At 33.1% G+C, this 22,901-nt stretch overlaps 2 protein-coding genes across 4 annotated transcripts in view; one reads left to right on the forward strand and one right to left on the reverse strand.

Moving 5' to 3' along the window:
* LOC118187983 (phosphatidylinositol-3,5-bisphosphate 3-phosphatase MTMR14-like) overlaps positions 1-8,618 on the reverse strand; it is a 100,044-nt gene extending 91,426 nt beyond the window's left edge. The window contains exons 1-3 of the mRNA XM_035358296.2: positions 8,366-8,618; positions 5,828-5,884; positions 496-602 (exon numbers count right to left, since the gene is read on the reverse strand). Of these exons, the coding sequence (XP_035214187.1) occupies positions 496-602; positions 5,828-5,884; positions 8,366-8,452 (251 nt within the window). The 5' untranslated portion in view covers positions 8,453-8,618. The remainder of the gene's footprint in view (positions 1-495; positions 603-5,827; positions 5,885-8,365) is intronic.
* Positions 8,619-14,022: 5,404 nt separating this feature from the next.
* Positions 14,023-22,901, forward strand: part of LOC118203795 (serine/threonine-protein kinase Nek8-like) — a 154,665-nt gene continuing 145,786 nt past the window's right edge. Inside the window, exons 1-2 of one of the 3 annotated variants that reach the window (XM_085816753.1) lie at positions 14,023-14,397; positions 17,705-17,805. In XM_085816753.1, the coding sequence (XP_085672879.1) occupies positions 14,247-14,397; positions 17,705-17,805 (252 nt within the window). In that variant the 5' untranslated portion in view covers positions 14,023-14,246. The remainder of the gene's footprint in view (positions 14,398-17,704; positions 17,806-22,901) is intronic. The other 2 variants (XM_085816752.1, XM_085816751.1) reach the window with 2 other exon arrangements.

Genomic DNA, 22,901 nt, shown 5'->3' on the forward strand with positions numbered 1-22,901 from the left:
AAAAACACAAAGCAACTTAGTTTATATTAAAAGAAATGTTTAATAAAGTAAACAAATAAACATTAAGCTTTTTTAAAATTTTGATATCTTTAGATCATAAATGATTTATTATTTCATAAATCAAGATTTCATATTTTTAATTTTATAATTTCTACATGCCATCTTATTAGATTTACACTGATGATCTAATATCCGGAAAAATCCTAAATCCAGGATTGCCAAAGCCCCGATGACTCCGAATTTTAGACTTTATTTAGTTTTGTATTCAATAATCTTCATAAAATCATTATTAAGGTACGAGTACATTTTTATGAATTATTTATAGCTAATAATTCACATATAACATAAAAAATAAGAAAAGTGAAAATATAAACAATAGTCAGAAAGACGAGTTCTATAACCATCAAAATCTTTAATCTGCACAAACCTTGGCCCCAAGGCCTAAGGATTGTTGAAATTCCACTAATTAGGATAATTCAGTAAAATTTTATTTACCTTTTTGACAGCTCTAACTCTTTCTTTAATACTGACTTTTCCTTAGCAGGAATTATTATACAAGATGGATAATTGGTAGATAATGTCCCTCTTTCATTTTCTATTTTCTGAAATGAAATACATTGTAAAAAGTGAAAATATCTGGAATGTAACATTTTAATTATTAATTTAAGTAAAAAGAAAAAAATCATAAAATAATGCATTAATACTGTGCTAATAATACTGTATTAATATTGTATTGTAATAATACTGTATACATTAATACTATATTGCATGAGCACTGTTCTTGTTGTTGTTACTAATCTCCACGTCTAGGAAGATACTAGACGAGGTCCTCGAGCCCATTCACCTACAGAAAATCGAAAACAAGCTTAGGAGACTTTTAAGGGTCCTAAAGAGACAACTCCAGGCACTCAAGGATATGTGACGGTGATGCCGGTACATTTAGAACAAATTGGGTGCATCTTGAGAAATCTCTCAAAAGTAAGTCCTTTCAGGTGTCCACTGAAGAATTGGGAAAGTGTTGTCTGAACACATCTATTGCAATCAATAGCAAGAGATCTTCCAGGACAATCAGCTTGATACCAGGAATGATTCGGGGGAAATGAGCCAAATTTGCATGTCTTCTAATGGAATACAGTTCAAGATATGTCAATGAATTGGTAAATGGTAATGGTTCTTCAGAACCCTCCTTCGCCAGAATGTCTGCTATTTCATTCCTCCCATACGTCAACAGGGGAAGGAATCGACTGAAGGTGCACTTCACAGAGTGACGAGACCTACTTAAGCTTGCTAAGAATTGCAATTCCGGCCCCATCACCAACTCTTTGCCAGTTTGAAAGATATTGGATGGCGCTACAACTGTCAGACAAAAACTTGCCTTAAGATCTGTAAAGGACGAAACAGCATTTAGTCCCTCTTCGATAGCTATAAGCTCTTGAAAACCGAAGTGAAATCAGAATTCCTTTTCTTTATTTCAACAACATTTCACTTGCACATTTAATGACACTCCACTACCGGAACGAGAGTGCTCGCCTCTACTCTCATCAATATAGATAAGGGTAGCTTCAGCAGGAATTGCGTGTATAGTTTCTAAGGCAGATTGTCGTAACAGGGCCGGAATATCATTTTTCTTGGAAACTTGAGACAAAAGTTCCATATGAAACTCGACTCTAGGGAGACCCTCAGATGGATCTAAACATTGTTTCAAGGAATGCTGCTCAACATTATGGTCAATTATATCAGCATACTCAATTTGACTAAGTGGACTATTTTTCTTAAGTCTTTGGTTATTACTCCAGTGCTGCAGGAATTCTGAAGTTCTATTTTGGGAGCCATAACTGAAAAGTTTATTATAATATTTTGCAAGGCCAGCATTTCTTCTTAGGCTAAGGGGTTGAAGGTGTGTTTCATACAATGCAATTTTATTCGGGAAACTAGCATTGGCTCCCCAATCACGTCCCGAGATATACTTTAAAATGTTTAGTCGTTTCCTGCCCCTAAAAACCAGTGCATCCACATGTTTGTCACTAGCCATCTCTGGATCGAGAACAAAGCCCAAATATTTAGGATGTTTGTCCTACGTAAGAGGCAAGTTATTCATAAAAACTTTTGGATGATAATTAGAAAACTTCCTATTCGTGGTAAAAAACTAACAATAGATTTAGTTGGATTAAAACTCAATTTGTGGTTTTTTAAGAATGTCCAGATTTCTTCAAGGATAAGATTTATATTGGTCTCAGTTGAACTCGCATCTGGGCCAGAGCTCCAAAGGGCGATATCATCTGCAAATAGCCCAACCTCACATCTCCTTGATATAATCTTCTCAATTCCAGCCAAATACAGACAGAAAAGAATTGGGCTCAACATAAAACCCTCGGGGATGCCTTGGCTCAATTTAAAGGTGTTTGACATAGTGGAATTAAGCTTTATTTTTATCAGTCTGTTTCTTAAGAAATCTGCGATCCAGGTCAAGGCTTTAACCCTGATGCCAAAGTCTCCATAGAGTTTAATAATTAGTTTATGTTTCCATACACGGTCAAATGCCTTTGATAAATCTAGAAAAGCAGCTACAGTATGATTGGTAGGTCGCTTGTTTTGGGCATCTCTAATCTTCTGGCTGAAATAAACCAGTTGATCAGTGGTGCTATGACATCTTCTGAAACTGTATTGTTCTTTTAGGAGGAGGTCATGGGCATCCAGGCGGAAGAGCAACTGCCCCATAATTCTTTTTTCTGTGACTTTACATGCAATGCTGGTTAGGAAAATGGGTCTGAAGCTCCCAGGAGATCCATCGGTTTGGCCAGGTTTCTCAACAGGTATGATTGTGGCTCTTTTCTACTCTTTAGGAAGGCGGCCAAGACTCCAAAATTGATTCACTATATTCAGAAATTTCTTTCTTGCATGAATGCCAAGATGCCATATCATCTGGCCATGGATGCCATCAGGTCCAGGAGTTTTGGTCAAGTCAAGATCCTCGAGTGCCATCTCCAATTCATGCATGAAGAAGGTGCCCGAGACAGCACTACTACATCTATGTGTGAGATTTCTAGACCTTTTTGCCACTTTCTTATCAACCTGTAAAAGTCAGCTCACTTATTTTCTGGTAATGTGCCCCGAGGAGATCAGCCGCAGCTTTGTCGTCTATAGGGATGTTCCCATCCGTATCTAAAATAGTATTACATATCTTGATCTGAGGTTGTTCACTGCTAATATTTTTTATCAATTTTTACAGTTTCATGTCAGATGATCTAGCATCAAGTCCCTCACATGTATCCATCCACCTCTTTCCTCCTGAGCAGCATATAGATTCATTTTATTTCTGCATTGACTTTGTTCATCTCTGTCCTGTTTTGCTCTGTATTACTGTTTTTCGAGTCACAGGTTCTCTCTCTTCCAGAGCAAAGGCAGCAAAGCTGGCGAATTATGAGTAAAGTAGGGAATAAAGAGCTTTACCTTTCCTCCAGGTATAGTTCTATTAGCTGCCTTGAAGAGCATGTGCTTGAAAGTAATTCAGTTAATATCAAAGTCACTTGAGTGAATGCTAGTTTCAGACATCGTGTCAACGAGATCACCAAAGGCCTTCCAGTCTGCCTTAACAGAATTCCAATATTTTTTACGATTCAGGAAAGTACATTGTTTCTTCTTTATTTCAATTAGAGAATGGTCACTCCCAATGTTTTTCATAACTGTCCAGGTGCAAATTGGAAAGATAGTGGGACTTACTATGGACAAATCAAGGGCTTCAGATGTGTTATAGCTGTATGAAGAGTGCGTTGGAGTACCATCATTATGGATCATGAAACCCGAGTTTTGGAAATATAGTTAATATCTCTGATAAGGAAAACGAGGCCACCGCCTACTTTCTCATGTCTGTCTAAATGGATGATGTTGTATCCCTTAACTTTTAGTTGAGAATTCTCTCTCAATTTAGTTTCCCGTAGAATGATAATTTGAGCTCCCTGGTCTTCAACCAACTCCAATACAGTACAAAGTCTTTAATCCAGTCTCTTTGGGACTTCGGCGATTCCGATTAGGGGGTTTTCCAGATTATAGATCATCAATTTATATCTGGTAAGGTGGTATGCAGATATTATAAAATTGAAAATATGAAACCGTAATTTAAGAAATAAAGAGCAATTATGATCTAAAGAATATAAAAATTTGCAAAAAAAAGCTTAATATTTATTTGTTTACTTTATTAAACATTTCTTCAACGTGTGCATGCTTAAAGCATGCATTACGCATAGTCGAAATTAGAAAATTGCAACCAGAAAACTATTTGGTGTGTATTCGTGATATTTACAATGATGAGGAATTTGATTTAAATTATATCAAAGACGGAGTACATCGAGATGAAATACTACATTTAGTAAGGAATTATAAGACGAATAAAATAAAAACATCTACCCTGAAGATGAGGATAGTGCTGACAGATCAACTTCCAGTTCATTGCACGCCGCGACTCCCCCCCCCCACCCCTCCGCACAGCAGCGTGAAATGATAAAGAGATTTCGGAATGGTTAGAGAAACAAAGGATATGCCTTTATCCATTTTTTGCAGCAATTCCACTTTTTGTTTGATGGACATCGAAACATGCTTTCGCTTTGTAGATCCTTTGGCAGCTCCAGAATCGGAAACCATTTTTGACATAATCGAAAGTTCAAGCTTACTTTTTATAAAATTGCTCTAACACTCTGCAAGAAATAATAAGCTGGTTCCAATTAGAAGATTAAGGAACAACGCAATCTGCAACATTAACTGAAATAGATAATTGGATAATTTTAGCCTAGCTTATACCATCTGTTATACATTAAACATGCATGCGTAAACGTATTATGTGCATGAGTAAATGCATATGTGCATGCGTAAATGCATTTATGCATGCACAGAAAGTTTGCAGCTTTGAGGTCCGGATTATAGATCATTTCGGATTATGGAAGTCCAGATTAAAGACTTTGTACTGTATTTGGACAAGTTTAGATTTCGCTATTTCGGTTTATACCCAGCTAGAGCCTACACGCATCTCAGTCCTCTACCATTGGTGCTCGGGTCTCACGACTTACAGAGGCTGCCCTTTTCCTCCACCCATTAATCCTGAAGCTTTCTGATGTAATGCATACTGCATCGCCTGTCGCACAGGTTCAAAAAGGGCGCGTTCGACGTTTAGGAAGACTACCTCGTCTGAAAAATAATCTACAGTCTCCTAGACTACACACTCTTAAAATAATTCAATGTAATGTTAATGGTATTAGTATTGGCATGAGCCAAGTATTGGCATGAGCACTAATAACTAGTAACAAAAATATTCAATCAAAATCTTAAAAAACAACCTTATATTTAGCGTAGGTATAATGAAACACTCAATCGATTTCGAGGGCAGCTAAAGGTCCCTCCTCCTCATCAGGAGAAAGAAATAAAATACTATTTAATCTTCTGAGTGGCAAGCCTTTTTAAGGTTTGCTCATGAAGAGCAGTATTTAAATAACATTTTATTGCTACATTTGCATAATTAATTATTGGAGCAATGTATTAATGCAATTGCCTCAGCACAATTCGAAGATTTCTTACAGATGCAAAAGAATGATGGCATAAGTCATTATTCAGTTCATTTGCAAGAATTTATTCATTACATACATAGATATTATTACACATACATTTTATGTTTTAATTAGATTTTTATTCTAAAACATTAAATCAATAGTGGTCATGCTACTCAGGAGGTTACGATAATACATATACCAGTTTCAAGAGTGGCAGCGAAATTCTAAATTCTGGAAAAAAAAAAAAAAAGTTTTAATCAATAACTAAATTTAACATGTATTTCACTTACACAGCAAATATAATCTCTCTCAAACAGTTCTTCACATTTCTTGTGTATTTCATAACTCTAAAATACAAAAAATTTCAGTTACTGTTTATTTATAACAAATAAATACATAAAAATACTGAGGATGCTGAAAGAATACTGTATTAATAAAAATATAAACTGAAAAGTATTTGTCTTGCAGTGAGGTTAACAAAGTTGCCAAACTTAAATCCTGTAGAGTATATCTGTGATGCTCTATGAAAGTCCTCCCAAGACTCTCCTGGCATTAAAATCATCACTTTTAGAAAATTTGACAAGGCTTAATGTCAAGCATGCAAAACTGTGCAATATGGCCCTTTTCCTTATTACCTACATAATTCTGAAAATATGCGGTGTCATGCTTTGGCCATTTTTACCTTCATTTGCATATTGCAAATCATTTACCCTTTGTTACCTTTGTGCAAATCATTTACCTTTTGTTATGCTACTATTGCATGTCTTATACTATTGAGCATATGTGCATAAAATTCATTATAATAAACTAATTATTTTTTGAGTTATTAAACATTTTGTATTTGTAGCTTTAATTTTAGATATCAGTGTATATTATGTTCTGCAATGAACTTTTCCATTATCAATCATAGTGGCATCATATCCAAATGAGCATGTATAGATAATTTGAGTGTGTCTGAGTTGCTACACTTTGGTTACGTAAATGGACACTGTCATTTTTGCCTCTATTTCAAAATTTAAAAATTATGAACTTAGCCTTGGTATAAGTGAATTTGTTTCCTGATAAAATTCTTCTGTAAAAATAGTATTATCAGATGAGAGTACGCACAGTTGGTTCTGCTGTTTTTTAGACACCAACTCCTCTCCCAAACAAAAAATTAAGCAAAGAGACGTAATTTAAAATAAGTAAAGCTATCGTAAAGCAAACAATGCGATTTAGCATCAATAATGGATAGGCGTGACTTTACAACACACGCATGAAATCATCCCTTTGGTTTTATTGGTTATTCAAAGAGCATAGGATTGCAAACACCAGAATTTTCCTAAGAAAATGTGTCTCACTTCATCGGTTCTCAACATTGAAGGTGGACAGAGGTTGGCTCTCCGGAACAGTGTTCGGGTAGACTAGACTTTAAGGTACCCCTTGTATTATGGCGAAGTTGTTGTTTGATTTATCACCAAGTTGTTTCATTTATGATAGCCTGAGTAGTTGAATGTTATGGAAACCCTATTGTGACGTAATCGGGTGCATGATTCTGGCATATTTTGAATCATGGGATGTTTTGTAAGCGTTTTTGTGGTGTGTGTTAAAACTGTTTAGTTGGATTTGAATGGGTTTATAGGAAGAAAGGATCAGATAGTCACTATGTGAAGCGTTCGATCAGAAAGAGTACCTGGTTTGAAAAAAGTCATTTGAGTATGACTGATATTTTGATTTTTACGTGGCTCTGGGTGTACGAAGCGAACTCGAAAATCAAATCATGGTAAGTGAATATTTGCTTTTGGTAGTGCTTAAATGTATAACATGTTTTTCGTTTTTTATGTTATTTTATTGTTTGGTTTAAAATGTATTTTATTGCGATTATGTATTTTTTGTTTGCCTATATTGTAGACTTTGGTACTCCTTTGACTTTTTAAGTGAAAATATATTGATGTGTACATGGACAAAATAAGGGCAGTGCGCATTGCAAGTTTGTGCAATTCTGGGATTTTTTTTAAGTGAAAATAGGTCGACATGTATATGGATAAAGTTAAAAGAGTGCGCAATGCCATTTTTATGCAATTCGGGGATTTTTTTTTTAAGTGAAAATAGATCGACGTGTACATGGATAAAGTCAAAGGAGTGCGTAATGCCATTTTTGTTCAATTCGGGGGGGGTTAAGTGAAAATAAGTTGATGTGTACATGGATACCGAGTTTGTGCAACTGCTTGTCTTGTTATTTTGGCTTTGTGTAGTGGCAATTTTTGGCTCGCAAGCCAAAATAACGAGTCAAAGAATTGCACAAAATCGGTACCCATGTACCACCAAAAACCGCCAAGGGGTACCCTAAACTATACTTTTACCCAGTGATCCATAATATTTCTTCTGTTTATTTAAAAAAATATTACTTCATTACTTACAAAATCGTTCTAAAATGTGTAAACACCCTCTGTATATGCTCACTTATAACATGTTCTTTACAGATTAAGAAAATTAATGTATTCTTCAAAATATAAAACAGAGAATACAATTACAGAAAGTGATTTTTCAGGTTATGACAGGTAGGTTTCACTTTTCTTACTAATCGAAACTTTTTGCCAATAAGTAATAGACCTTAGTGCAATTCAAACATATAACCGCGTTGATGAAGAATTAAAATAAAATTTCAACATTAAATTCGCGTCACTTAAGTAGAATTATAATGATCATCCACTTAAGTAGAAATGCAAATGCATTGAAACAGTTTTTAAAAAAAAAAATCAAATACGAGGTTCTTTAATAGCATATTCAATTACATGAAATCGCGAAATGTGCAATGATCCGATTTACAGAAATAGTAAACAACTAACTTGTTCACCGGCCCTGGCATCATACTGGCCTTTCCTAGAAAACAAGGTTAACAACTGTTCGATATCTTCGGTATATATCGTCGTCATAATTTCCGATCATGAATATTGAGTAAGCAACTTGAATATAATACGTCGCATCATTCTGTTAATTAAATTTCAAAATCATAAAAAAACAATTTCCACACTATTAGACTTCTAAGACATTTAACCTGTTGGAATTTGTCACGTGTAGGAGACAACAACGATTGGCTAACTCAGTAGCGAACTGATCAATGGATAAAAAAACAACTAAAGTTTCTTATACTGATTAGTTACGGCAGCTATTTGTAGGTGGCAGTAAACAACAGTCATTGAGCTACGCAGTACCTTTTTTTCAACATTTCTCAGTCTCACATCTTGTGTAAAATAACAGTATTATCTGAATTTTAACAAAACTTTTATGCTTAAAGTTTAATCCAAAAACTTAAATAGAAAGTTTTATGCGAAAACTATGTTTAAAATTATAAAGTTGTGATGTCGTTGAATGTGTTAGATCCGTGACACTTAGCCGGAGACATTTAACCGGCATGGACAAAGGCCGGACATTTCGTGTCGGTTAAATGTCCGCATATCAAACAAATTACGCTCATGACCTTAGTGTATTGAAGCACTCTAGCGGTGTCACATAATAGAGTTCAAGTACGCGATCGTCCAAAATAGTGTTTGCAACAATTTTGTATAAATTTGAGAGGAAATATTGTAATAGCATTCTTGAAAACGAAAATACCTCTTCATCTTGCAGTCGGATGGTAAGTGGCCCTAATCCTTCGATGGTGTAAATATCAGGTTGACAAATCTGAAGACAACAGGTTTGATAAGTATGATTCTATTATTCTATAAGTATAAACCGGAACGACAGTTCTTGACCACAGCCGGTGTTTCTGTTTATGATTATTAAATGCCTCGATAATTGCAACAAATTTTTTGGTAATTTTGGCCACCACCCACCAGTTGAAGCATATCAGATTCACTGGAAATCAAATGCACCACTGGGAGCTCTGGGCTCTGGAACCCTTTCAATTTTCGTATATTTGCAACATCATTGCAACAACAACAAATTTTGTATTCCCTGCTCCGCAACTCGAATAGTCGCACTACAGGTCCCCCCACTCCTTAGAACCAGGACTTTTCATCAACTTCCTTTCTGGCCCCTTAGGGAGGGAGACGCACCGCCCAGGTAGTCACCCGGAACGGCACTATTCTTCATTTGCTACCCACCAGTCGCTCGGGCTGCCCGTCGCAGCGGGACATTACCCAGCGTACCCGAGAAAATCCCCCGGGCTACTAGTACCACGCCGCGCTAGGACGTGACAGACCCCGAGGCCGGTCAATAAGTGACCTTTCTCGGAGCCTTCAGAACCACCAAGTTCATAAATTTTATACCCCCGTGGTCGAGACTGAATAGGTACAGATCCTAGCCAATAGCTTCGCAGAGTTCTCTACATCAACCCCCGGGGGAGCTACATCATTGCAAATGCTAATAAATTCGCCGGTGCCCTTTGTATTATGGCGAAGTTGCTGTTTGATTTATCACCAAGTTGTTTCATTTATGATAGCCTGAGTAGTTGAATGTTATGGAAACCCTATTGTGACGTAATCGGGTGCATGATTCTGGCATATTTTGAATCATGGGATGTTTTGTAAGCGTTTTTGTGGTGTGTGTTAAAACTGTTTAGTTGGATTTGAATGGGTTTATAGGAAGAAAGGCTCAGATAGTCACTATGTGAAGCGTTCGATCAGAAAGAGTACCTGGTTTGAAAAAAGTCATTTGAGTATGACTGATATTTTGATTTTTACGTGGCTCTGGGTGTACGAAGCGAACTCGAAAATCAAATCATGGTAAGTGAATATTTGCTTTTGGTAGTGCTATATTCGGAAGTACCTGATTTCTCGATGAAGGAAAATCTTAGGGGCAAGGCACTCCAGTGTTGCATCACTTGTAAGAAACATCTAAGCTCTAGAGCCTGCAGCGTCGTTTTTGCTTTTACTAAAAGCCTGTCTACATTATCGTATCTAAATTCAAGAAATAATTCACGGTGTACTAATCCTTCAATCTTGAAACTTTAAATAATATTTTAGCCCAGGCTGTTTGTTTTATACGCCTGCTCTGTGAATATTAACCGGAGATTCTCTTTCGCCCTTTGGATTCTAGGAGGGGTATTGGCCCCTGAATAGTTTACCTTTCCTAATTGTTACAAGAGAGAAACAAAAAGAGGTTGTAGCTGACTGAATTTACAGATATATAATAATAACTAGATAACTGAACATGAGACAGCTCGCTACTTTCACAGATCTTGTCTTTGAATAAAATCAAAATTTAAATTACCTGTCTTTGAATAAAATCAAAATTTAAAAGGGAAGAAATATTATTTTATTAATCGTGTTCTTTCTCTGTAATTTTTAATTCAATCTAAATTTACGAAATAAAATATTTAAATAGAACAGCAGGGCTTGTTTCTTGCTTTACTATATTATTTATCAGATCCTGTTTTTGTCAAGTTTGACAAAAAAAAAAAAAAAGAAGAAGAAGAAGAAGCAAAGACTACGATCAGGGAATTCCAAAAATAAATTTACAAAATAATGCATTGTAACATTTTTTAAAATTATTCTTTCTTATTTGAACAGACTCCCTTTGTAAAAAAGAAATATGTCCATGTTCTTTCTGGCATAATGTTTCGGAAAATGTTTCCTGAATAGAGGTTTCTCACGAAAACATTTACTTATTTATTATAACTGCAAAATGAAATCTGTGTAGCTAATACCGAAGCTGAAATGCAAATAATGTATTACTATCATTCTGTTAGAACATAAATAAGGATAGCTCATTGGGATGACTTGGCATGCGTTGTTCCGACGCTAGTTGAGGATGTTCCTTTCTTTTCTTTTTTAATTGTCCCCTAAATACATAAGGTTGTGTTCATAAAAGAAAATATGCATTTCAGAGAATGTTCTAAAAGAATCTAAATCGTATTTGCCTTAATATGCTTTCAGATCGAAGAGCAATTTTTTTTCAGCTATAAACATAGAAATAGTTTGACATAGGCAGTTACGAGTCAATTGGCGCAGGCCGATGCTATTCGCACCACCGGTGCGATTAGCCGCTTAAGCTATTCGCACCAACATTAACCACGCATGCGCATTGAGTTGTCAGATCTGCAGTGAATCTTTTTTTTTTTTTTTTTTTTTTTTTTTTTTTTTTTTTTTTTTAAAGGTGGGTTTCTACCTTGGCGTAGTTTATCAATTTTTAAGCGTTTGCGACTTTCAAGAGTTTAGAAAGGAAAATGGGTTCCTTTTCTTATAAAAAGAAGGAACACATTTCCTTTTATTAATGTATGTATAAAAAAGGGTAGATTTCTATGTTCGCAATGTTTATCCTTTTCCTGAACGGTTTGAATAGTTTAAATGTCTGATTTTTTTTTGGGGGGGGACAAAATCTTGTTTACATTTTTTTGTACTTATTAGAATACATTTAGCTTTAAAGATGTGTTTTGCACGATCAAGACTTTAATTCATTTCTCTTGGAAAACTTTCGTCCGATAAAAGATGCTAAAAATTAGACAGAGGATTTCTGTGTAGAAAATTTAGACATGAAATAAGTTAAAAGCGATTGTAGCAACTATTAAATGAATTATTCTGTATGCCTGCTTATTTTTTTTATGGAAATACTTGACATTTTCAGGACACAAAAAGTGCTTCAAAGAACTTTGAAATATTAGTACAAACATATTAATCAATTAAATTGAAATAAATAATGTGATGTAATTTAAAAGACAATAATTTAATGTAAGAGATTTAGATTTAAAAATTTGCACACACAAATGATTTATCAGATTTCATAAGGTTTTATTTCATAAATAATTTTGATTTTGAAATATGGCATTTGAACCTATAAACCTGTGTGGATACTGAAAAAGTGATGAATATATAAGAATATTATCATTTTCAGTAAGTTTTCTTATTGAATAATAAATTCTGACAGTCCTATGCTATAAAAATAGGGTCTAAGTTTGCATAAAAATTCTTCTGTTAAATAAAAGAATTTAGGTAATTTCTGTAGCCTTTTTGTCAATACACTAAAGATTTTTTAACTAATTACTCGTCCTCGCTTGCAATTAGAGCCATTATGAAATCCCTATTTTATCTAATAATTTCCTGAACATTATCATGTATATAGATTGACCTCGTCTTTGTAACTGATAATTATTACTTGCAAATTATTCTCTTGCTGGTGAACTATTAACAACATTCGCTCTCACTACCGCCTGCCTTACGGAAATCGGCGTAAAATGCTGGTACCTGGGCTGATTTTGCGTATGCGCGAAAGTAGGTGGTGTGAATAGCCTGTTAGCTATTCGCACCGTCGGTACGATTAGCCACTGCGATTGGGGCATTAGGTAATTATAAAACCGGGAGAGAGGTGAGGAGCAACACTGGATTAGGGAGATATAAAATCAAATAATATATAGATACATAAGTATAACAAATACAAAAGAGTGCAATTTTTCATTAAATAGATTTTGAGGACAGCCTTTGCCCTATTACTAATTGCTACATCATTGTAATCATACGAACAGATTTTAATAACGGAATTGTTTATAGCAAGGCTAATATAAAGATACTATACTATCTCTAGTTTATAGACCTCTGTCTCTCATGGAATCTTTTTGCAAGGAAATCCTCGTGGATCCGTTTATTGCGAAGGTAATAATGAATGATTTAGTGAGGTCTTCGGACTGGCTTTCGAAGCGGCTTTCGAGTCGCGTCGGCGTGCCGGAAAGATGACCAAACTTGATCATTTAGAGGAAGTAAAAATCGTAACAAGGTTTCCGTAGGTGAACCTGCGGAAGGATCATTACCGATGGTCAGATTCGTCTGGCAAAAAACATTGGTTAAACTCGGGAAGGAGGGTTCGCCTTCCTTCCCTGTGCTGTGTGCCACAGAGCGGCGTGGAAGCACAGAAAAACTTTGAATGCTTATTTTTGAAATCCCAAGTGGTCTCGCACGGGGCATCTGCGATCTGCCGCAGAACCCAGTTAAATGTATGCAACTTTTTTCTATTACAGTACGCAACCCTTTCTATTCTTATTTTTTTCCTATTTCTATTCAACCTTTTTCTATTTTTTATGTTATGGCAAGTATACGCCCAGGCTGGAGACGTATAATAAAGCGTGGAACACAATATGGATTTGTAAATGACTAACCTGTTATCTATAGATAGAACGCTGTTTCAAGCAATTAAGGGGTAGAATTTGCTTTACGAGCTGGAAACTTTTGGATAATAGATGAAATGTGTAGGGTCCATGTGAGTGAATTATTTTGGATCACCCCAAATTTTTCGCCATTTAGCAGAGCGGTTTGAGCGAAATTTTTTCGGCTCTAATGGGTCTTGAGGTATCAAAGGTTTCTCTAACGAAACAAAAAAAGATAGAAGTTGCCCACAAGATTTGAAAAATTTTCTTGCTTGAAATCATGCTTATTTTTAAATAAGCCTTCATACAGATTTTTCTGTATTTTCCGAAATAAAATGAAACTGAAACATTTCTCTGCATTTTTTAGCCTTTTGTCTCTTTCCTTTTAAATTTAAGTCATTATTATAAAAAAAATTACTTATAGACAATAAAATGAGCTCTTTCTGGTTTTGCAACAGAAATATGCGTCTTATTTACTATTTTTTAATTCTGTGTTTATCATCACCTTGTTGCCATGGAGCATTGTAAACAAACTGCACCACTTGATAACATAACAAAATGCTAACGTATGTAATGACACTCGTACGATTATTTACAAGTTTATAACGCCATTATTTTTTATCATTCAAATACGTGATTTTTTATAGCGTAAAATGAGTGTATTATCTAACAGTGATGTCGATCTTCGTTTATTAGTTATGTCAAATGGGTTTCCAAATATCCAATTTTTAGCGAAGGTCGCGCGGAAAACTGTGAGAAAAGCTATTTATACGTATGAAAGCAGCTCATTAGATGACATTCTATGTAAGTATAAGCATAAAAAAAAAGAACTTATAATTGTTATTTTTTTATTTACCTAATTATTTATCTATTTATTTTTTTATTGAATTATTTTCAAAATTAACAAACTAGAAAAGATCAATATACATATTCATACATTCTTACATATTATAGTAACAACTTAAAAATGTTGTATACTTTCATTATAAATTTCGGTTTTAAGAACTGGATATGAGACTATTATGCATTTTAGAGCATAATACCAAATACTGAAAATTGGAGATTTACAAAACTGTTCCCCCTCTTCCATACTTAATAGGTAACTGTGAATTTCACACAGTGATTGAATTTTTGTTATTAGTGTAATTAGTATCCAAATGACTGAATAATAATCTTCATAAATATAATTTTTTAATTTCGCATATACTTTCTCCCTTACTTTATGCAATTTTTGTCTGTGCTTAATCACTGTATATCATATTTAAGCACTTTACCTTGATAATCTTTTCTGAAGATTTTCAAGGTATTTCTGTAATACATGTAAAATTTATTTAAAAGCCATAAGATTTAATTTTTTTCAATAAATCATTTTTATGCAGAATTTTTAATATTTTCTTGTTAGTAATATAAATTCTGCATTTCAACAATAATTGCATTATTTGAAAATTTGCAAAAAAAATTTGGTACTTACGTATTAACGCAACCAGGCCAAAAATTCGCATAAAGTGCCAAATTTGGCGACCCTACTTACGGCAACCCTACGTGTTATACGTAGTTTTGTAAAAAGAGCATGTGGAGATTCACAAAATTTTCCTGCATTTTAGTGCAAATTTTTGTAATTTATGAGAAAATAGCAGTGTATATGGATAAAGTCAAGAGTGTGCGCAATGCCATTTTTGTGCAATTCTGGGATGTTTTTTTAAGTAAAAATAAGTCGACGTGTACATGGTTATGGCGAATACGGTTTTCAATCAGTGCTAAAAGCAATAGCCAAAAGATTTCCGCCGAAAAAATAATTCTGCTACTTATTCAAATTCGAAACCGGAAGGGTTTAATTTCTATTTTAAATTTTAAAACAAAATAATATAAAAAACTGTATTGAAAATTATCTGTAATTAATAAATGTACATTTTCTTTCTATTCATACTTTTGTACTCAAACTTACAAATAGCGCCAACCTGGTTGCGATAATATGTAAGTACCAAAAATTTTACCAAAAAGCCATGTGATCTATATTTACTAATTTACTAACATTACTACAAAATAGATATGATAGCTACTTTAATGGGTTTCTTTAACTCTTTTTAAAAATTCTGATATATTGTTTTAGTAACTTATATTAATTATTGCCTCGTAATTATTTTGTATAAATTTTTACAATATTAGTTTTACAGTCATTTTGGTATAATTTTTTTTTTTTTTTTTTTTTTTTTAAATAAATGGCTAAGGTATAAAATTAGATATTCACCATTTTAATTTTATTGTAAAAGAGAAGAAATAAAAATAAGATATTATTTTCGTAACTCCTGGGTAATCTAATTTAAGAAGGCAAAAATGTTAAATTCAAAACATATTCTAAATATTATTTTATACTATTGTAATCATGATACCTTTTTTATATGGTTGGACCTTTTGTCAAAATTTAATGTCCTGATACTTTTGGATGGTTAATAATGTAGACTCTTCTATAAAACTAATAAATTGAAAACGAGATACAATAAATTTCAAGTGCTTAAGCTGACTTGAATTTTATTTTCTTCTTTCTTATTTTAAACTCTAAAAAATAGAGCATATATGTAAAACTGCCACTGTGTAATGTGTAATGATGTTTATGAGTTTAGATTTCATATTCATTTAAGAGAAATTAATTTTTTTTTTAATGCTGAAAGTACTTTATGAAGTTGAGCTATTCAAAGTAATTATAATTCTAGTTAATAGTGTAAGTAATTTATGATCATCTGTACTTTTATCATTTAATAATTTTATCTTCAATATTGTGATTCCACCATTCATCTTTCCTGAATAAGTTTGACTAGTGAATGAAAATATGATGCTGTTTTTCCTCCTAACTTATTATTTAAAGTTTATTATTATTATCACTGATTTATTAATTATCACTGTTTTCTACTTTTCTAGAAAATGTCATAACATACACTGATTTATCAAATGAAGCTACATAGAAACAGAAGATTATATTCATTTCCTGTACAACTGAAATTTACTTAGCTCCCTTTTTTAAAATCTTTCATCTTGAAACATATTGTCAATGCTGATTATTCACACAAGAAAATTTAAGATTAACCTTGAGCATTTTAAAGATATTTTTTCCTTTAATATTTTAGCTCTGAATAATAGATTGTATACATTATTCTTCAACTTAAGGTCTTTTAGGTATAAAGTGGTTATTATGCAATATGTAGCAATGTTTTTAATTCTAATTACTTTATGTAATAGATATGTATCTCTGATTATTGTAATTATATTTTATTATATATATCTTATTATAGTCGAGGCACTATTTTCTTTTTTTGGTACTTTTCCGTTTTGCCGGCGCAAACAATAAAGTCGCCAACAATGGTACAACTAATTCCAAACGGAATATCTTCGCTGGTAACCTTTTACGCCTCAGTTCCAAAACAAGTCGCAGCCATTTCTTATCGGATTGTTTCTTTAAATACTGGCATACAATTACATAGAATTTTTCCAAGATAGTTAAATTTTATGCCCCAAGACCATTCGCGGTAATTAAGTCAATTAGAGTGCAATCACACCGCTCTCCTGAAAATAAAGAAAAGGCAAAATCAAGGGTTAAATTCATCAGTTCTAATGAGAATGCACCAGCGAAGTAAAGCACTGCGATTTTACATAATTTCTGAGTAAGCTATTCGTATGAATTGAAATAATTCTTGCATTTAAACTTGTATTCCAAATTAAGATTTTAACTTGAAATTAATGTAGATATTACTGAACTAGATTTTTGTAACGTAGTTTATGTGGTATGATATCACTTGGGGTCACGTGATACGAATCGGCGAATCAGAATGTTAAACCATGAAAGTATAGTAACTTCTTAAATTAATGCCTTTTTACAAATTTATTGTCTTTATTTATTGGCTTCTTACAAAATTTTAAACCATATTAAAATGTTTATGCCTTCAAAATAAAAAAATTCTTAGAACTAATGTTTGTTAACATTTTATGTGTATACTGTATGTTTTCGCCAACAAAGTCTGCTTGGCAAGATTTGTGTTGGCAAAACGGAAAAGTACCCTTTTTTTCTTATTATTTCTTTTAAACTAAAATGTAAATAAAATATTTCTATTTTTATCAGCTTTTATTATTGCTGAGCTTGGAGGCAAAAAAGTTGAAAGCATAGCTTTTGTCCTTCATGGGGATGCAAAAGAAATGTATCTTGCTGGAGTTGGAAATGTGGTAAGTTTTACAACTCATAATGAAGCACTTATAAAAGCATGTGTACAACATAACACATTGAAGTGTCACCGAGAAAAAATGTTTTTAATTAATGGTATTACAAAAAGATGTCACTTAAAATATACACAAATCTATATATTGTTTAATATTTGTAACGGTGATACTAAAATTTCAGGTATTGTTCTGTTATACAAGCATCAGCATTTGAAAAGTAATTACTGTGGAGGGAATACTTAATTCCCAGAGCATGGACAGATCGTTCTAGTTATCTACTGATAGTTGTGTGGATAGATAGAGTAAGTTTGCAGATGCATTAGAGTGATTGAAATGGTTAGATGTTTAGAAACGTTGTCTCGCTTGGAGGTATGAGCCATGATTCGTTGTCTTGATCAAGTATCTGGAGGGTGGCCATAACATTGCTGGCAATTGTTATTGTGCCACTTGGACAAGGTTGCATGAAGCCATATGATACAAGCGCTGTGGCATGTTGAGTGATGGTTTAATCCTCCTGCATGGCAATGCCTGGCCCCATACTCCTCACCAAACTCAAGAATTGCTGCAAATGTTTAAATGGGAAATCTGGAGTCACCTCCCATATAGCCCAGGTTTAGCACCCAGTGACTATTTTCTTTTCAGACCATTTATTTCTCAGACAGTGATTCAGGTTCTCTTTAGACAGTGATGTGAAAACAACCACTGAGAACTGGCTCAATGGGCATGGATGTGATTCCAAACAAGCTGGCCTTTCTTTCAGATAAATGCCTAAACAGATTTGGTGATTATGTGGAAAATTGATAAGCAAGTGTGCTTCTTTATTGCCTTTTGTATTTTTTGTCTATTGTTAATAAATAATTTTTTATTACACTTGTAACCTTTTTTTAACCCCTCCCTCGTATGTATGCATGTGTAATATATGTAAGTATGAATGTATGTGTGTGTATACATATACACATATATTCATGTACATGCATACATTCATGTATTTCGTAATGCAGTCCTGATAACAGAACAGTACCAAATTCATTTAAGATTTCTTTTATTATTTGTATTTAATATGCTAATTATTGAAGAATTTAATACTGTGATAATATGTCTGAATATTGACAAACCTAATATTAAAATAACTAATGAATTTTATTGATTTGATAATTAAATAATAAATTATAATGATAGATAATAAATACTATCATTATAATTATATTATAGATATAAAATACTATTACTATAAATAATAACTTTATTTTATAAAAATTTAAATATAATAATATGTTAATATGGATGTTTAAGTTGTTTTTTGATCTAGTTCTGGCTAGTGAAGTATCTAAAGTTTAGTTTAGATACTTCATTAGTTTTTCCTCAATTTTTTTACAGCATGATGGAGATATCTTGTATTTCTGATTTTCTGCAGAATATTCAGTTTATAATATTTATGAAATGTCTATTTTTTCAAGGTTATATTTCATCTAAAACAATTTATCTTAACCAGTTAACCAAAATTATTGTCTTATACCTTATCTCTTATTCTAATCAGAAACTTTTGATCAATTTTTTTTAAAATCTCTTACAGCCCTAGCAAGCTAGGAACGTCTAAATGCATAAAATGTTACATTAATTTCAAAATTATCTTTTGTATTTCAAACCAAGACCATTTACTTTTCATTCAGAGATTAAATAACTTTGTAAATACTGATTTGTCTGATGATTAAATTTGATACTTTTAATATTCCAGTACATAACCATGACTAATTTGAATGTTTAATGATGATTATTTAATTATTAATTAATTAGTGATCACATAAATTCATATTTACAGTAGAATTTCAATTTCCTGGAGTTACTGAGATAGGATAACAGATGATCACTGTGATTGGGTATCTTTTTTTTATGGGTCAAATACATATTTATACTAAATTATTACATGATACAGGTGATAATCATATGATACATACAAAAATGTAAAATATTATGCTTTATTCAAAAGACAAAAAGTGATATATTACCCTGAACGTAAAAATTTATTGACAGAAAACAACAAGGCATACACTAAAGTCTATTAGAAAGTAGCTCGTTACATGACATATTAGAAAATAAATATTATTGTGGGCATACATGTTCATAAAAGCTGAATGTACGTAAAAGTTATGAAAGCTTAATAAAATTTATTTTATCAAAAAAATTATCACTTCATGGTTCTGGAAAAAACATTTTTTGTGCATACAGGTTTGTAAATATTGAATGCACACAGAACCCAAGACAGCTTGATAAAATTTATTTTATCAAAAGAAAAACTTCACAGTTCTGGAACTTTCCACAAAAATATTCATAGAGCTCTTCACTGTATCACAGAGTGCTATCAATAGTTACACTTCAAACTACTAAGAATGTTAACACAATGCAATGCAAAGCCCATCTAAAAAGGTGAAGCTATCATGGACAGGTACAGATAAAAGCAGTGAGAGCACCAGAAACTTTATTTAAGTTCGAAGAGGTATAGCTCCCTAAAACTAACCGACACATGGACATCTCAGTACTGTGAAGTTGCTCTCATCTAACAACTACTAAACTGAGAAACTGATCCTGTTTCCAGTCTTATATAGTTGTCACCTGGCTGCCGACATATTTCTAGTACTTTATGCTTCTCAAAATTGCAGGAAGTTATATGAGAGCCAAAACGGTTACAGCTAATATAGGAATCAATTACAATATCTATTACAGTTATACGGGAACTGGACCCTAATATCACCAAATGATCACCAAGTTTGGTGTCTTCTGGTGATTTTTTTTGCCAAATTTGGCTACAAAAATTAGTCACTAAAACCATTGCCCGCTTTGCGATATAGCCATTTACTCAATGCCATTTACTTCAAAAATATGAATACGGGGGCTTACCACTGTATTCTTATTTTTCCGGTACAGCATTATTTCTCTCAAGCTTTTCATGTTACATTATATAGAAAAATATCATTTCACTAAAATCATCTATCTGTGTATAAAATTTATAACATTGCCTCCTTCCCAAGGACTGCACGTCCCGGGCAGTATGAGCCCCTGGAAAGAAAAACATACTAAGGAAAATCAATGCAATGCAATAACTCCACTATATAATATAAAACAAATCAAATACTAAATTCATAAAAATGAATTATAAGAAAATGCATAAATTTACAAATTTATGTACAAATAGGACCACTACTTTAATATACTATTTACATTATACATATTATGGGGACTATGTACTATGGCCATAGTAAAGGACTAGCCTGTTGTAATGAATTACTTTAGGCTTAGATTTTGATGACTTAACGGATCCGAATTATGTCGTTAAGCCACTTTAGTGCTGTGTAAGGACCATTCTGAGGTGGCTGTAGTTTAGGAGAACGTCCTTTCCATTGAATTGGATTCTACAACTACACCTTGTGATCTTCATTGAATCGATGTCCTGTAGCTCTCATCTCAGGTTTCATCTTCTCCATCGGTAAGCTGATTCACTCACGTTCAAAATTGTGTATCACTTGAAACTGTGCCTGGAGATCCTGGATGGAAACCATCAGCAAGAGGTTATTAAGGATGGTTTAATTAAACCTCTCTGTTACACCACTGTGGATGTAAAGGTATTCTTTGGGTTTTTTCCGATGCCAAGTAGCTTGCAGAGATCTTTAATTACAGCTGAGGTAAAATTCCTTCCTTGATTAGAATGCACTCCAAACTTGGAAATCCAATGCTTTTTCATTACCTCTGCTATTGTGACAATGTTTTAATCAGGAATAGGGTATGCTTCAAGCCACTTAAGTAAGTGAAGTAATCAGTGACAAAGTGGATGTGTTTGTTGCTATCAGCAGTTCATGGCAGAGGTCCCAGGATGTCAAAGATGATGCATTCAAAAGATGCTCCTGCATTGTAACGTTGCATCTCCCTTCTTGGGTTCTTTCCAACCCACATAGGCATTGCAACATTGGCACCACTTTTACATGTCATCCCTTGCATTACTGTAGAAGTGCTGTCTAACTCTATGTAAAATCTTCATTATTCCGAACTGGCCTTCCATTCTCTAGCTATATGCAAAGTCTTTATTATTCTGAAATGGCCTCCCATAGGACTGCTATGTAATTCTTTAAGGACGTCCAGTATCAGAGGTCTTGGAATTACATGCTGCCACTGGAATGTTTTCCATCATCTGATTCGAACTTCTGGTATCAAATGTCGTTTCAAATATAAAGTGAATCCCAGAGAGCCCAGTATTGTTTTGTTGTAGGACTACAGATCAAAATGTCTTGCCAGGTAGGTTTTCTATTTGAAGATTCTATTAAGTCAATTATCAGTTTAATGTTACTGTCTTCCAGTTGGTCGTTTTTGACTTCTTCATCAGTCCATGGATCTCAATCAGCTGATCCTTAAGTTGTAACTTGTCGTGTGACTAGATTAAACATGTTGTATTTTGCTTCAACCCTGAAACAATATCAGTAGTTTTCTGGCTCGGGTCTTCTAGACAGGGCATCGGTGTTTCCATGTGATGATCCCTTTTGATGATGGATAGTGATGTCCTTATGTTGAATTGAATATTATTGATGTGTTTGTTTAATCTGGTTTTTGAATAGGAGAATTGTCATGACTAAGCAGTAACTCACAGAGTAACCAAAAATAATAACAATAATCTTGTATCACAGTATGTGTATTTTTTTTATTTATACCTTTATAGGTCTCATAATTTATGAACATTATGGGCCAAATGTACATTTCATATTCATTCATATTTAATAGTTTCTTTAAAAATATATATTGCACTATATTATTTTTTAGACAATTTAAGTAAAAAATTTATTATTTAATTAAAACAAATTTATTTAATAAGTTTTATTTACTTGGCCATTAAAGAAAAACAAGTAATCCATATAATTGGAACTCTGAATATCTAGGGTCCTGATAATTGAAGTTCTACAATATTTAAAATCCAATATATAGGTTTTTAATACTAAAAGAAATTTATGATATATTTATTATTGTTGTTTTTATCAGTGTTAGAAGATTACTGTTGTTTTCTTTAATGTTAGAAAAGTATTATTGCTTTTGCATAAAAGGCAAATCTTTTTTAACATCAG

This window comes from Stegodyphus dumicola, chromosome 5 (genome assembly GCF_044657685.1).
Source record: "Stegodyphus dumicola isolate Sdum_Otavi_A_Nest chromosome 5, ASM4465768v1".
NCBI lineage: Eukaryota > Metazoa > Arthropoda > Arachnida > Araneae > Eresidae > Stegodyphus > Stegodyphus dumicola.